At 40.6% G+C, this 15377-nt stretch overlaps 1 protein-coding gene across 1 annotated transcript in view; it reads right to left on the minus strand.

The window, feature by feature from the left end:
• Positions 1 to 15377, minus strand: part of CRIM1 (cysteine rich transmembrane BMP regulator 1) — a 650425-nt gene that overhangs the window by 57515 nt on the left and 577533 nt on the right. The window contains exon 13 of the mRNA XM_066595879.1: positions 5153 to 5374. Coding sequence (XP_066451976.1) covers positions 5153 to 5374 — 222 coding nt within the window. The remainder of the gene's footprint in view (positions 1 to 5152; positions 5375 to 15377) is intronic.

The raw sequence follows: 15377 nt of genomic DNA on the forward strand, positions 1-15377 counted from the left end.
TAAGTGAATAACTTCTGTATGGCTCATAATTAACGCACAATGTATATTACAAAGTGCATTAATATGGCCATACAGAAGTGCTGAACCCCACTTGATTTCACGAGACAACCCCTTTAAGTCGCAAAATCAGTATCTTTTCTTTGCAGTGTTGTTAGTAAGGTAAAGTTCATGGGATACATTGTTGCTACTTCATGACAAACTGTTAAATTTACTGGCAGGAAAGTAACTGGCCTGGCTGGTATAATAGTACTCAGTGCCAATGTTATTTATAGGGTAAAACACAAGGACTTTACAGGTGATATGTTTCCACGAAAAACAGTAATACAGATGGACTGTATGTAACAAGGGTGAAATGCTGTTAAGCCAACACCTCTATGCTGACCTGCCATTGTTGAAAGCGTGTTGAGTTTGCGGTTTTTAATATTGCCATTGTATTGATCTGTACATAATGCGGGTCGCCAGTGACCTCCAGTAGTAGCAATGTTACATTACTGCTCAACTCTCCTTTATAAAAGAAAAACAATTATTGGCTGGCCTGGTCCTATGGTTTGGGGGAAGTTCCTCCAGTAAGAGAGGAAGAGGATGTTGTGGGGCAGTAGAGAGAAGCTGCAAAATAGCATGGGGAGGGAACAGAGCAGAGCTAAACCGAAGGACAGCCACAAGTGAACAGGGACAGCCTATGACTGGGATTGCTGATTGAGGTTGCCTGTATGACCGCGGTTGCCAAGAGATATAGACCAGAGAAAGCAGTAGTTCAGACTAACAATGGCTACAGCTAAAGGGACAATAACTGGAGTTGTTAAACAAGGAGAGAGACATAATCCTGTAATGCTTCGCATTAATAATCTACTTCGGACCTTGAGACACTTCTCTTTCACTCTGAGATACCGAGTACACCTGGAGAACTGTAAGTTGAGAGTGGTCCCCAATTAAAACCTGCTTGTGTGCACACCACACTTCAGGGAATAGACAGGTCTGCTATTCCCAACATACATGTTTGAACAAACAGTAAAATTACAGAAGCATGACTGGAGACGAGCCAGAAACTTATAGTCTGTTATTGCAGGAATACGCATCCACCAGTTGCAGACAATCCATTGGTGAATACTTAAGTTGAGTTTTGGAATGTGTGCAGTAAACCTCAATCTCTTACTGGGTTCACGCGTTCGGTGGAAATACGTCCTACGGTTCAAGTGTGTTGCAGAACTTTGTGAAAGTTTGTCATATCATCCCTCTAACACTAAAGCTATTCCTACTTTTAGTTAGGGCCAGTTAGGTTCTCTGATATTTCTGTGCTGTCTAACTTCATGCAAGTGAGAACAATTTTGGATTGGTATTTCATCCTCTGAACATAGATGTAAGACAGAATGGTTTATAACAATTGCAAAGTAAAGCATCTTAAAGACAGAATATCCACCTCACTTGGGTGTATGCTCAAAGACTGGCTATAATCCAATAGAAGTCAATGCAACCTCAAAAAAAGAGTAATGATTGCATAACTGTCTCATTGAGTTCCACTGGAGTGTTTCAACTAAAGTTCTGTAAAAGTCATAGATTGCTACTTGAACACTAAGCATCCTACTGTAGAAAGCAGCTACGTGACACAGTCCTTACAACAAGATTATCTGAAAGAAAATCAAGGTTTGGTACACTTTTACTTCCATTATAGTTGCTATGTTAAAAATAAAGTTACATGGATACACGGACCATTCATCAAACAAACGTAGAATCTCTACCTGCTACCATCACAGTGCCAGTACTGTAAATAATGATATAATGTTGCTTGTTTAAAAAAAGCATAAATCATCCTGGATTTACTTTCCACCCTAGACTGCTATGTAGACACTCTCTCACTTCCATCCTATCCCAATGCCTTACTTACGCTTTGGAAGAGACATGAAATATATTGCAAAAGTGTGAAATTAAGAAGCATGGTATTTCCATATGTTTAGTCTTGTCTGAATAGAATACTCCTTTATAAGACTGGAATGAAAAAAAAGTAAATTATAAAAGAAAAAAATGTCCATGAATGCACCAGTTGTAACTCGTCAGAAAATCCAGTCTGGTATGTGGCATCAAAAATATAATTTAATGACACGTACAAAAAGAAAACTCTGGACAAAAAATGTTAAGTATTTTGTGATTTGCACCTGTCTAAGGTTGCAATGACTGAAAATACGATCAAAAATAGGCAATTTTCTACCGATTTGCTACAATGATTGTCATTATTATTATATTAAATTGTCCAGTTAAACTACTGAATACAGGAGTGGCAGACAAGTACTGGTAGAATAGTCACTAGTTGTGTTATTGCACTAGATTGCTTTTCTGCCTTGACATAGTTTTATTCTCCTGCACTTCAGTTTGAATAAAAAGCAAAGAGTTCCAATTAAGGCATATGGACATCATATACAGGGGGTGCCCTGTTCTATGATCCAGAACAAAGAGCCATTAACAAAAAGCAGTTTCCCCTCTGTTCAAACTACTTGCTGGAGGTGCGAGAAGCTGGATTAACCGATTGCAGTCACAGCTTCCATCTGCAAAAGCAGTGGTCTTCATGAAACCCTCCGAGAAGCAAGTCCCTTCTTTTGGCATGGTTCTCATTTGTACTGCATTTATCTACTAAGTTTACATGTCTGTAAAGCTGGATGCAGCTGATCGACATCCCTCCTGGTTCCGCCAGAAACCATTATATACAGGTCAGCAGGTTATTTTATGGTAAGAGCGCCAGACACCTCTGGTGTTTTTTACTCTGGGCCAGGAACAGAGAACAGAATTGAAAGGGATGAAATCCAAGATGTCCAGGTTTTGTTTCCACCACATGAAGACCCTTGGGGGGAGGTCATTCGGTTATCATAGACATAAGGTATTAGTAGGACTAGTCAACAAACGTTTCATGCCCGTGGCAGCTTTTTCTACACAGGTAATCTGCGCTTTATCTAGATTTAGATGATGAACGTGAATTGTAGAATCATCCTTATTAATTTGTAATGGTGTTACCAGCTGGAAAGTAAAGTGTGGCATAATAGCAGAATTACTCCAGTCCTGTCCAATGCAGAAGCAGCGCCGAGCGCCTATGTAGCAGATATGTGGAACATTTGCAGTATTCTTTTAAAAACGTGAAGACTGGCAACAAAACCAGACAACTCCTTCAAAATCTAATTCCAGTTTAATCGTCGTCAACAACAATAGCATGTGATTCCCATACAGTATGAGGGGACATAGGGCTACACTGACAAATCTTGGCAAATGTTGGGATCTAATGCACTTAGGGGGCCCACTTGTTTTCCAAAGGTGGGATCCAATTGGGAAGGGGTACCCAGAGGCCTAAATAGTTTTTATAAAGTGCCTGAATGCTGTAAAATAAAAGACTTGCTGTGTTCGTTGGTTGTGGCTAGTAGTTGCCCCAACTTTCTCCCCTAGCCATGACCATCAAAGCTTCTTTCCTGCCATATGCAGTGGACACTGCACCATCCATCCTGTCAGGACTCTTGTCACTCCTGCCCATAGGGTGTACGTATGCTAGGTCTGCCACTATAAAATGTGTTCAGATACCATGGGATCGGAGGAATAGCAATGAGAGTGGTGGGGGAAATAAAAGAGGTGGGAATAGTGCTGTTTGCTATTTTACAGCATTCAAGCACTTTTAAAAATATTTGAAGCTGCTGGCCAACCCCTACCCAGCAGAGTGTGCGGATTACTGCTGGGACACAAGTGGGACTAGCTACTATAGAGGGCACAGATGGGAAGCAATTACTGAAGGGGCCAGAAAGGCGCTAATAACTGTGGGGGGGGGGGAAGTTTGGGAATTATTACTGTATGAGGAGCATTAGTAGTAGCAGCAGGATGGGGAGCATATGCAGAGGTGAGTCATTTCTAGAAGAACTATTCATGGTGCTCTGGACCCATAACAGAGAAGTAAAGATGATCATTATTTTCAGGGAAAAAGCAGGTTATAATTTATTTCAGGGGATACGATGTGTATATCATTACTTTCAGGGGGCACAGTGTGTATTAGCATTACTTCTAGGGGTTACATTGTATTATTTATTTCAGGTGGCACTGTGTAGATCATTATTTATTTCAGGGGACATAGTAAGTAGAACCATTTTCAGGTGACACAGTGGGTTGTGCTATTATTTTCAAAGGAGCCAAAGATGTCTCGGCCACAAACTCTGGATAGGCAAGAATTACCGTAGCTGGAAGTCATGAAGGTCTGGCCAACACCACCTGAGTCACTCGATATCTATCTGATGGCATGTCATCAGTATTGTGTTCAAATTTAAGATCCTCAACATTCTAGTTGGTGAAATGACAACTCTAAACATATCCTTACCATTGTTCAAATCATATCTGGAGCTGTAGTTTTACATGGTAAAACATTTACAGTATGTGGTGGGATGGGAATAATGCTTGTTGCAGTTTTACTGTTGAATGTGCCATGACACACACCACAAAGAGGCACACTTAGACTATTCCCTGAGGGTGCACATAAACCTGGAGCGGTCCTGGTAGATTTCACCATGGTACTTTACTGTGGAGTAGGTGTATCACTGTGGACTGCTAACTAGATTATTTATTTAGGAAAAAGTGAGGGTAACATTTTGAGCTACAAGGGCAAGAATGGGAGGTCAAACACTCCTACAAGGGTTATGCTCCTGAGTACCTGGCAATGCCGGATTCATGTACATGATACAACAGACCACATGCTTTAGGGTGTTTTCACATCTATGTTGGAACCTTCGGTCGGAGGTTTTGCCACAGATCCGTCTCAAAATATTGCATGCAGCGCTTTTTCTTCTGCCTAAAGGCTGGGCAGCTGAGCGAAAACCAAATGGACCCCATTATAGTCAGTGGGGTCCGTTCAGAGCTGTTCAGTTCCATCCTAAGACGGAGCCGTTCGGCCACAGGGATTCCCCTTTCCCGCTTCCTGAACAGAATAGAAAAGCGGAAACCTGGACGCAGGTGTGAAACCAACTTTAGCTGACATTATCACTTCTACTTACTAAGCACTTTACAAGCAAGAATATTTGTTGAAATACTTTGTTTCTAGTTTTTAGAGACAGCAGAGATTGTCTAGAATTTCATCTGCCTAGCACATTGTCTAGCATTTATGTACAATTCTCAGCCCATGTATTACTGTCGTACTCACCTATGCAGTATGGACAGCACTGACCCTTCCTCAGAACTGGTCTTTCACAGGTTACAGGCGGACAGGACTCCGAGTAGCAGCTGATGATCCCATCCATGCAGATACAGCTAGTGCAAACATTGGGTTTCCAAGACTCTGCTGCCAGGAAAATGTCTCCCTCGTCATTTTTGCAGTAACTGGGCAGACTGTCATTGCCTGGTACAGAAGGCTGAAGAGCTTCATCTGGAAGATTGAATGTAAACATTTAGTAGCAGGAAGTGTCAGCTCAGATCTCTTAAACTGGGCAAACTAAATGGATATCAGGTACAAAATGTATTTTCCCCTGGCACGAGGTACTGTACAGCCTGTGTCCTGCCTATCCAACACAAGCTAGTTTACAAGGTGGAAAATACATCTGAATGTTCCATTTTAAAAGACACACTGCTTGAAAGTGACCTTCCTATCCAAAGCAAAGATAGCTCTAAGAACATAGATTGCTTTCTGGTTCATTCTCAAATAGCTTTCCATTCGCACAGCCTCTTGCTGGCCTTCCTGCTACCTGGCTCCACTTGACACAACCAATTAACTCCTAGCTACTGTGTATTTACACTGGACTCATACCCATGCATAAATAGCAGTTTGGAGTCCTGGTTACTACTACTAAGCAACTCAATCGTATTAATTCATCTGTGTTTTGTGGCAATATCTGTTGATATTTCTTAACATTATCAGGTACCTCAACTTTTGATATTATCAATTAATCAACCAATTCAACAATTACCCCCTGTGGTCTTGCAAGAGAGATTATCCATCTTGCAGAAGTAGAAAAACCTGGGTAAGAACATGTTTATGCACAATAACTTGCTGCAGTTTTAATGCACTTCTTAGCAAAAAAACCTTGGGATGAAAAGTATAAAGGACAGGTTGATATTTCTCCTTTTTCATACCCACCCCTAGTTTGGGCTAAAAGAGGTGCATCTGTGCGAAGCGGCCCTGTATTACTATGGCCAACTAACACGGAGATGCTAGCAAGCTGTACGATGAATGTGGAGAGGGACAGACTATTTGCTAGGAAGAGGCTGCCTAACAAATGCAACCTTTTATATCAGACAATGCCAACCTACAACCTGTCTCCGAAAACTCAGGTCCTCATCTAGAGACTATGCAGATGGCACACGAGGGACAAGGATGTTTGGAAGGACTTTATATATTATATCTTTGATCAACATTTCTTGCTATAATGTGGGAACACAGCTACTGACACTGCAAGACAAGTATAAAACATTTCTTGGTTTACCAGGAACACCATGTACACAAGGCTACACATCTTAACAATTTTTTTAACCCTTTAAAAATTTACAGTGCTTAGTCCTGACCTTCAATCCAGTCTGACAGTAAAAGTATGACGCCTGATTAAAACTCCTGCAATCAAGCAGGAGCAGGTCAGGTCTTTGGCTGTCAGACACAGCCGAGGACCCAGAGAAGGCAGAAGCAGTTTTTAACTGCTTCCGCCTTTTCCTTTACAGGCTACATAGCGCTCAATGAGCACTATGTAGTGCAGAGAGAAAGTGGAAGTGTTACTTCTACTATTCGACCTGGCGATTACATGACCGCCAGGTTCCTGTTACAGCAGAGCTGCAGGGTCTTATCAGATCCTGATCAGCTCTGTTAGTGACTGATGTCACTACAGGGAGATGTTTTACCCTGTAACTGGGGCTCCTATGGACGACCCAGCTACAGTGGAAAAGTGCAAAAAAAAAAAAGGACAAATGTGAAGTTCTTATATGACATAATGGGGAGACATAGATGTTAAAAAAAGTTTCAAAAATAAATAGAAAAAAATTACAAAATAAAATATGAATACATTAAGAAAATGACATACCACCAACAAAAAGTCGCTATATGCGTCTTGTAATCCAAGACTATACAAATTGTATATCAACATGTCCAAAACAAAGTGAGGAACCCATTTCTGTAGTTTATCTTAGCGTAAATGTACTAATTTTAAAAATAAACTACACATTTTTAAAAAATTTTTTTTAGCTCAGTAAAACTAAAAAATAGAAAACAAAGTCAGTGAAAAAATATAGCCCTATGGCCGCCTGCACACGAGCGGAAATCCCGCCGCGGGATTTCCCGCGGAATTTCCACCGCTGAAAGTTTGCATAGGAGTGCATTAAAATACGCACTCCTATGCAGACGGCCGCGGTTTGGCCACGCGAAATCTCGCGCGGCAAACAAACCGCAGCATGTCCTAATTTTCTGCGGGGCACGCACTCACCCGGCCGCCGGCTCCGGTCTGCGCATGCGCCGGCTGCGCGGCAGCCGGCACATGAAAGAGCCGGGGCCGCCAAGCGCGGGTGAGTACGCGCTCGTCCCTGCAGGCGCTCGGGTCGGATCGCGCGGCGAGAATTCTCGCTGCCGGATCCGACCCGCTCGTCTGCAGGCGGCCTATGTGTCACAGAAAAAAATACAGCAAAAATAATTTGGGTAGCTGAAGAAAAAGAAAAAAAGACCACATGGGTAAAATCCCTAAAAAGTGTCTGGTCTTTTAGAACCTGGTTCTTAAGGGGTTACACACTGCATACCTACATAATATTCTACAGGAAAAAAGAAAAGGGTTGCCTCATCTAGACAACTTGTTTCCATCTACCCTATGGATATCATAGACTGTGATCCCCTATTCAGAACTACCCTCCCCATAAGCCAGAATGGAAGGCTGCTAATAAGCAGTGACTCCAGCAGACCCTGTCTGTCTATATACTACACAAATGGCCATTCATTTGAAGGATTGCATGTGATACTACATTTGCCCTGTAGCAAAGAGAGCCCATGTACCTGTGTATAACGTATTGTAGGGAACATAACTGCAATCTGTTTATGTGTATAAGAAGAAACGGCTCTGGGAAAATAAAAGGAATAACTTGTTTGCTCCTGCAGATCAGAAAACATACCAACCACTGCAGGGAACAGTATTATACTTCATTTCTGCAGTTTCTCATTTCACTTAGTAAAAACATGCATAATCTATTTTAACCCTTGTAGCCTCCCTAATAATCCCCCCCTACATTGGGGTTAGCTGCCTTAGTAGGCTGATCACTGCTGTGCCATTGATGCGGTTTCCCAGACGTGAACAAGCTGTTCTTTCTTGCGCTGTATTACATCAGGTTATGTAACTTGTTATTTAGTCTATAGGAAATTTTGTAAATAAACCATGATGAAAGATGGAGAAGGTGACTGTTACTATAGATTTTCTGATCCTCCAGTGTCTGTTGCCTCCTCCAGCAAAAGATCTACCTTCTTATGTGTTTTGGAAGATAAGCAAAAAAATCTATCATCTGTGAAAGAAACTGGAAGGCAAATAAAACAGGAGGGAAAGAAAGACATAATTTATAAGCTTCTGCTTGCTGTCTTTAGGTGTTGACTCAAAATTGTCCATTTCATAGTCGTACTTTATATTGATATCACATCTTCAAACATCCCTGATTTTTCAGGAGACCGTATGGATGTGACCATGGTTATTCTGTAGGTTCAGAAGGTACAAAAGTCCCAGAGATGGAGGTCATGGCTCTGCTGGCAGTGACAACATTCTTACAGGCGAATTTTAACCCCTTAGTGACAGGTCTAATTTGTGCCCTAATGACCAAGCTATTTTGCTCGTTTTTTTTCATCGTTGTATTGAATGACTGATACGCCAATATGATTACAGCGAAATTGCAGTGCGATACTCCATGCTATTTTTTTATTTTGCCACCTATGGAGCTATCCCATGTCTGTCCTGTTTTTGCAGGAAGAATTGTAGTTTACATGGATATCTTTTTGGAGTACATGCAACTTTTTGATCACTTTTTACTACATGTTTTCCCAGGCGGACAGACAAAAATATAGAAATTGTCATTTTTTAAAGTTTTTTTTTCTGTCGTTCATGGGGGATGACTAAATATTTTCATTTTTCAGGTCATTACAAGGGCGGCAATATTTGCGTACGATTTTTAATTTATTTATTTTTAGTGTTTTGTGGGGTAAAAATGTTTTTCCTGCTTTCATTTTGCACTTCATTTTTTTGAACTTAAATTTTTTTTTAAAATTCCTTTAAAGGAACCTGAAGATGTGTCCATTCGATCGCTAGCATAGTACACTGCATTACTTCTGCAATGCAGTATACAATGCATATGCCATCAGGTTCTGATAGGCTGAGCTACATTGAACACATGGAGGCCTTTTTTAGACCTTCTGCTGCCATGGAAACCCATTGACATGCTGTGATCACATTGAAGGGTGCTGATGGGCAACAAGTGGAGCTCCCTTTCCCTGTTACTAGTTTACATGTCACAATAGCTATTGGTCGCAGCATATAAGGGGTTAAAATGTCAGGAAAGGAAGTTTCTCTGTTGCTAAACACTACAGCAGGATCCATGCATGCCAGCTTAAACCTACACTGACGTTAAAATATGATTGTGCGCGTTTAAGGCTCAATAGTGAACCCCATGAAAAGGCGTATAGATGGTCATTAAGAGATTAAGCTGGTTAAAAACATGATATCTCAATTTAATATCAAAGTTTTAAAAAAACATTGCACAATATGGGAATAGAGGAGAGATCCAGGACTACCTTTGTTCTTGGATTCACAGGGATTTTCGATATAGAATTTTAACAATCTGGACGAAAATCTGAGACAACAGGGGCTCGTGCTTTTAACCATCAACTCACCAAGCTAAAACTTTGAGGGCGTTTTTTTTGGCTTTAGCCTAAAGGGAGATGGCATGCCCTGTATCTAATTTGTATAGACAACCTGCATCAGTCTAGGTTTCCTATTAACAAAAGATATGAAGCAGGAAAAATGCTAAAATATGGAAAAAAAATCATATAAAATTAAGGTCAAACCTAAAGTTTGTAAAAGTTATTTCCCAAATCTCCCAATTTGTGTCCCTTAATTTGTTCTCTACGTAATTGAAATCTGTCACCATGATAACTCTTAAATTAAACATCCCCACGGCTGTTAGACCGCACAATAGAAGCCTTAAACAAAAATCCTTTACATCTGTAAGGATGAAAGAGTAAGGTCCAATGAATCTCAAAGGACGTTTTTTGACAAACATCAGCTTGATGTTTCACCAGTAATTACTGAATAAATGTGTAAATGCTCAATATCAAAATGTACAGCTGTGTTGTTTTAAGGGACCAACAGATTTCCTACTGAATATTCAATGTGCCTTAAACAAAAGATGCTACAGTGTGTGAGGGATGTATCTTCCTTTATGCCGCTGCTGTCGGTGTATCAGTCGCTGTGTGAAGAAAAGACATTGTTAATGGAGCTGGATGTCTTGCTTCCTGAAGCTAAGATTCAGAACCGCAGCATCTGTTACTTCACGTGTCCTTTGCATGCAGTTGGGAGGATCAGAGCTGTAGATGTCAGGGAATATGATCTTAGAGAAGAAATGGCAAAAGCCTAAATATTATATAAAATTATCCTGATTTCAGCAAATAAAGCTTATTCACTGTAAAATGAAACGTTATGCAGCTTTCCTCTATTTTTGTGTTCATTGAATGTGAACCTTCATTGTTTGCTTTACATAATATGAAATCAGTCCTGGTCATGCTATGATCACACAAGTCCAAGGCTTGTTACAAAGGAGCTCAGAAAACGGAGTTGTAATGGGCCATAAACTGTACATAGAAAAGTTTCTGACTGGTACTATTGCAAGCATAGGGTTCTCTGCCTACTGCAGTTGGTAGGAAACATACACCCCAGACAAAAGAAACAGATTGTTCTATAATTGCATATGTCTATGATAGTAAAAACAAACTTTGTGGTGCAAGTATTTTATGGAATGCCCGACACTTTCCAACACGTTGAATTAAGGTATGCCAAGATATACTGGCCGCAAGTATGCCTATAGGATACCATTTTGGCATACATCCAATGTAGACAGCAAGCGTACTGTGATCAAAGACTTATTTGTGTTGCCAGTATTTCAGAACCCAATTGCCACTGTCAAATGCTTTATAAAATAGTAACCCCTTGCATTGTGTAGAGGACCTGCACTTTACTATATGTTTACTCCATAAGGGAAGTATACAGTGGGCACTAAACATAAAGGTTTAAAATGCTTTTTATGTTCGATGTGTAATAGAAAGTAGCAAAAGGTTTATTGTGAATGGACTGTGACCTAACGATCTGCAGAAATAAACAGCCATACAGTAACTATACACTCGAGTAGGGTCATGACAGCCATCCACTGAGCATTCAGGTACATGACAGCACACTTAAGAACTGCATGGTGTTAACAATGTCATAGCATGACAGCTTACTCGCAGTTTCCTTTCCTGTTCTATTTCTGGAGTAATGCTACATCTGTATCAGATTCCCCTACTTAAGACCGCTCAACACATTGGGTCATGAAAAGAAAAACCATATAAATTACAAAGAAAAGTCTATAAATGGTCTATGATACTTGAGTAATATAATAATGGAGTTAATGTACTTTAGATAGTGGAAACATTGTTCAAATGAACGGACAGAATGGCTCTCATTACTCATATTGTAACAAGAATTTAACAGTAAAAGGGATTTTCCAGGACTTTTCAAAAATGCGCTAAACGCAGGTAATGTAACAAAATAATAAACTATGCAGTCCTCACCAATTAAATGTCCCGCAGCTGCCGTGCAGCTGTTCCGGTCACCGTCAACCTGGCCCTAGAAGCTCTTGCAGCAGTCACGTGCCATAACCTCTGCACCATTCACTGCCCTCAGCGGTCACATACCGTAAATGGCAGCACCACTGCAGAAGCCACCAATTGGCTGTAGTCGTCATGTGACTAATCAACAGCATTAATGCAAGAACTTGCAGGACAAGGTGTGGTCATTCATCCAAGCAAATCATGCCCTGGAGAACTCAGACATGCTGAAACCCACAGTGATAAAGCTGATCACTGTTGCGGTTCTCACATTCAAGAGGTAGTCTGTGATAAGACAACCTTCTTAAAAGGGAACCTGTCGCCAGATTCACATTGCCTGAACCAGGGGCAGCGTGATTCAAGGACAGATACCCCCATTCGGCTCATGTAGGTTTTATTCTCATGCTTAGAAGTTTGACTTGGAGCGGAACTCCCAAGTCAAAGAGGCCAGCAGTGCCGGGCTCTTCCTGCCAACGTCATCCAGACTAACAGCTCCTCTCCGTGCAGTCAATCAATATGCTGTGGGTGGGGGAAGCCTGGTGGCCCACCTCTTTGACTTGAGAGCCCAGCTTCAAGTCAAACTTCTAAGTATGTTTTTTTCTGTAGAGAGTTTTAAAATAAAACATACTTGGGCCAAATGGGCATATCTGTCCAGGGTGGTCCAAGCAGCATGAATCTTTAAGAGCATTGTTGCTTAGGATCTACTCTTGTATATGATCATCTTTTAAAGCAGCTTCTCTATTCTCTTCATTGGCAGAAGACAAGCATTGCTCTCCTTACGGTTTGCCGTATGTCTAACTGTAGAGAGTGATTTGGGCAAGAGGAATGGATTTAGAAGTTACTGTAAATGCAATACGACTTAGGTGCAGGTTGATGTTTTATGTTGCACATCAAGAATTTTAACAGTAATTCACCAGTGAATACTTATCATCAGCCTTTCTCTATCCTCTATTTATCCTTTATACATAGGAGGACAGCAACAATAAGCTTTTGGAGACTGTGGGGAAGTCAAATTCCCTGCCGCTGCTTTGTAAATCCATTAGCTGAATACAGGTCACCGTTTATAGCATTCTGCTTATGGAGCGGCAGACACAGGCTGTCATAAAACATTATTTATGGCCCTTTGGCAATGACATGCAAAATATTTCTCTTACTGGGCCACACTGTACGACTTGTTTTAGTAGTTATTGAGTAAACACAGTTTGCAGACCTCATTGTGTAGTAACATTGCCCATGCTGTCACATACGCAAATTTAGTTTGAAGCGGACGATATTTTTCGCTCTGGAATCTCAAACAAAAACACATTTATGGATTAAATAATAAAACTCTTATAAAAAAAAAAAAAGAGAAAAAGCGTCATACTGTGCTTCAGAACAAAGAGATAAAACGCGACAGTGATGATTAGATACTAGCATGTAGGGGGCACTTCATCTCTGCTTAATAATTATGTAAATGAATGCAACGTACTAGTTTTAGACAATGAGCAGAATCTGCAAAACATTATTCACACAGATACCCGTGGAGAGTTGTACTTTGGGAATTCCTGAGAGGAGGCGTTGATGCGCAGTACATAGTAGATACCCCAATATTCACCTATTTTCTCTGTAAAACAAAGACCCAGACCATACTGCAGAACTAATTTCCTACTGAGGCTTGGAGTCCATCCAAAACTGTCCATGTACCAACTGTTCTCAAAATAACTATATTCCCTCAAAATTCCATTGTTTTATATGGGAAATGTAAGTCAACTCACTCCTCTATTCCAAACGTGTGTTAGCTTGCAGATACTTTGGCAACATCATAAAGCCCTAGGCAACAGAATGAGACAGGCCTGTAATCATGACGCACATATTATTTTCATAGCTCAAATTATTACATATATTTTTTCCTTATGTATAGGAATCAGACTACATCCCATATGGCAAACAGTTTTTTGTGCCAAAGAAAACTGGGATTTTGCAATAATGGCCTTTTCTTAGATGTTATCTGAGGGGGGACCATCCATGGTACCCCCAAAGATCAGCAGAACAAAGTGTTTGACTGCATCTAGTGCTGCAGTTCAGCCTATTCATGCAAACAGGGCTGATGTGCAGTAGTAGACACACTGGCATGGACGCACATCTTGATGACCTGCTGCAACAGAGCTGAATGGAAGGGATCCTGGAGTTGGTACACAAATGTTTACACATCGATGACCTATGTAAAATTCCAGGGAACACCTTTAAGGCCTGAGATCTCAGCAAAAATATGAGGAATTGTAAGCAGCTGTGCAAAATTCCAGTTCTATCCATTAGTTAGTTTCCGATTCTTGTATACTCTGTAGGCCAGTTCTCTCCATGCTTCTCTATTCGATTGCCTGATGTTCATTCCCATGTCCTTCTTGATGGTGTCCAGCCAACGTGTCTTTTCTGTTTCCTTTTATCACTGACCATTCCAAGTAGCATCTCTTTTTCCAGCGAATTCGCCCTCAAGACGGGTCCAAAGTACATCAGTCTCTGTCTGATGATCTTGCCTTCCAGGGACACTTCTGGGTTGATACAGTCCAGGACAGCTTTGTTGGTGACCCTTGTTGGCCAGGGTATTTGTAGATGTTTTCTCCAACATCACAGTTCAAAAGAGTAATTTTTTCTTCTGTCTGCTATCCTCACTGTTCACGTCTCACAGCCATATGTTGCAATTGGAAAGACAATGGCTGTGATTGGCCTTCATTTGATGGTGACTGAGACATCCTTGCACCTTCATATTGGATCCATGTTCACCATGGCCGTACACCCCAGCGCTAATCAACGCTTTATATCACCTGTAAAAGTTGCATTCTTTTTCTAATTTAACCCTTCTGTCAGTTTATTTAATATATAACCAACATCTTTCTTCTTGACTGTAATGTAGATGGATCCGCTTTTGAATAACTACAGTTGACCACAACCATGGTGTATCTACTGTTTAGGCAGCTCAGTTACTGATACAAAAGAAAAATCACACATAGTTGGAGAGAAATGGGCCATCAGAATACACAGAAGGATTTAAGAGGAAATTCAGTTTAGTGTAAGGTATTCTTTGTTTGTAGTCCTTTTCTCAGTGATGTTAGAATTCAATCAAAAGTAGCAAAATATCTACAAAGCCCTTGGATATTCTTCATCAACACAAATGGTGGAGTGAGTCAATTCTCTCACAGTTCAGACCTGGGCTCTTAGCTCGGCAAAAGTGGGTAACTCATTTAGTTGTTAATGAGAAGTTTGATGAAAAGTTAAAAGAGATGCTTATTGAAGTTAGTGCCAGGCTGGTTGTTGGAGCTTGCAATCTAATCCATATCAAATAAGAATGGTAATGTACTTAAGGCTTGGCATTAAATTCCATTTACAATGTGGAAAATAATTTGCACTTTGTTCATAATTCTTCTTTAATCCAGATGAGAGACCATCCAATTTCATTTATAGAAATAACAATTCATTCTCTGTTCAGTTATTTTTTACTGTGCATTATCAATGGCAATGAAAAGCTAAATGCAAGTCAAGCCTCAATCAATGGTCAGATGTTCAAGATACTGGAGTCTTATCTTTCAGCTTC

The sequence above is a fragment of the Eleutherodactylus coqui genome, chromosome 3 (genome assembly GCF_035609145.1).
Source record: "Eleutherodactylus coqui strain aEleCoq1 chromosome 3, aEleCoq1.hap1, whole genome shotgun sequence".
In the NCBI taxonomy this organism is placed as follows: Eukaryota; Metazoa; Chordata; class Amphibia; order Anura; family Eleutherodactylidae; genus Eleutherodactylus; species Eleutherodactylus coqui.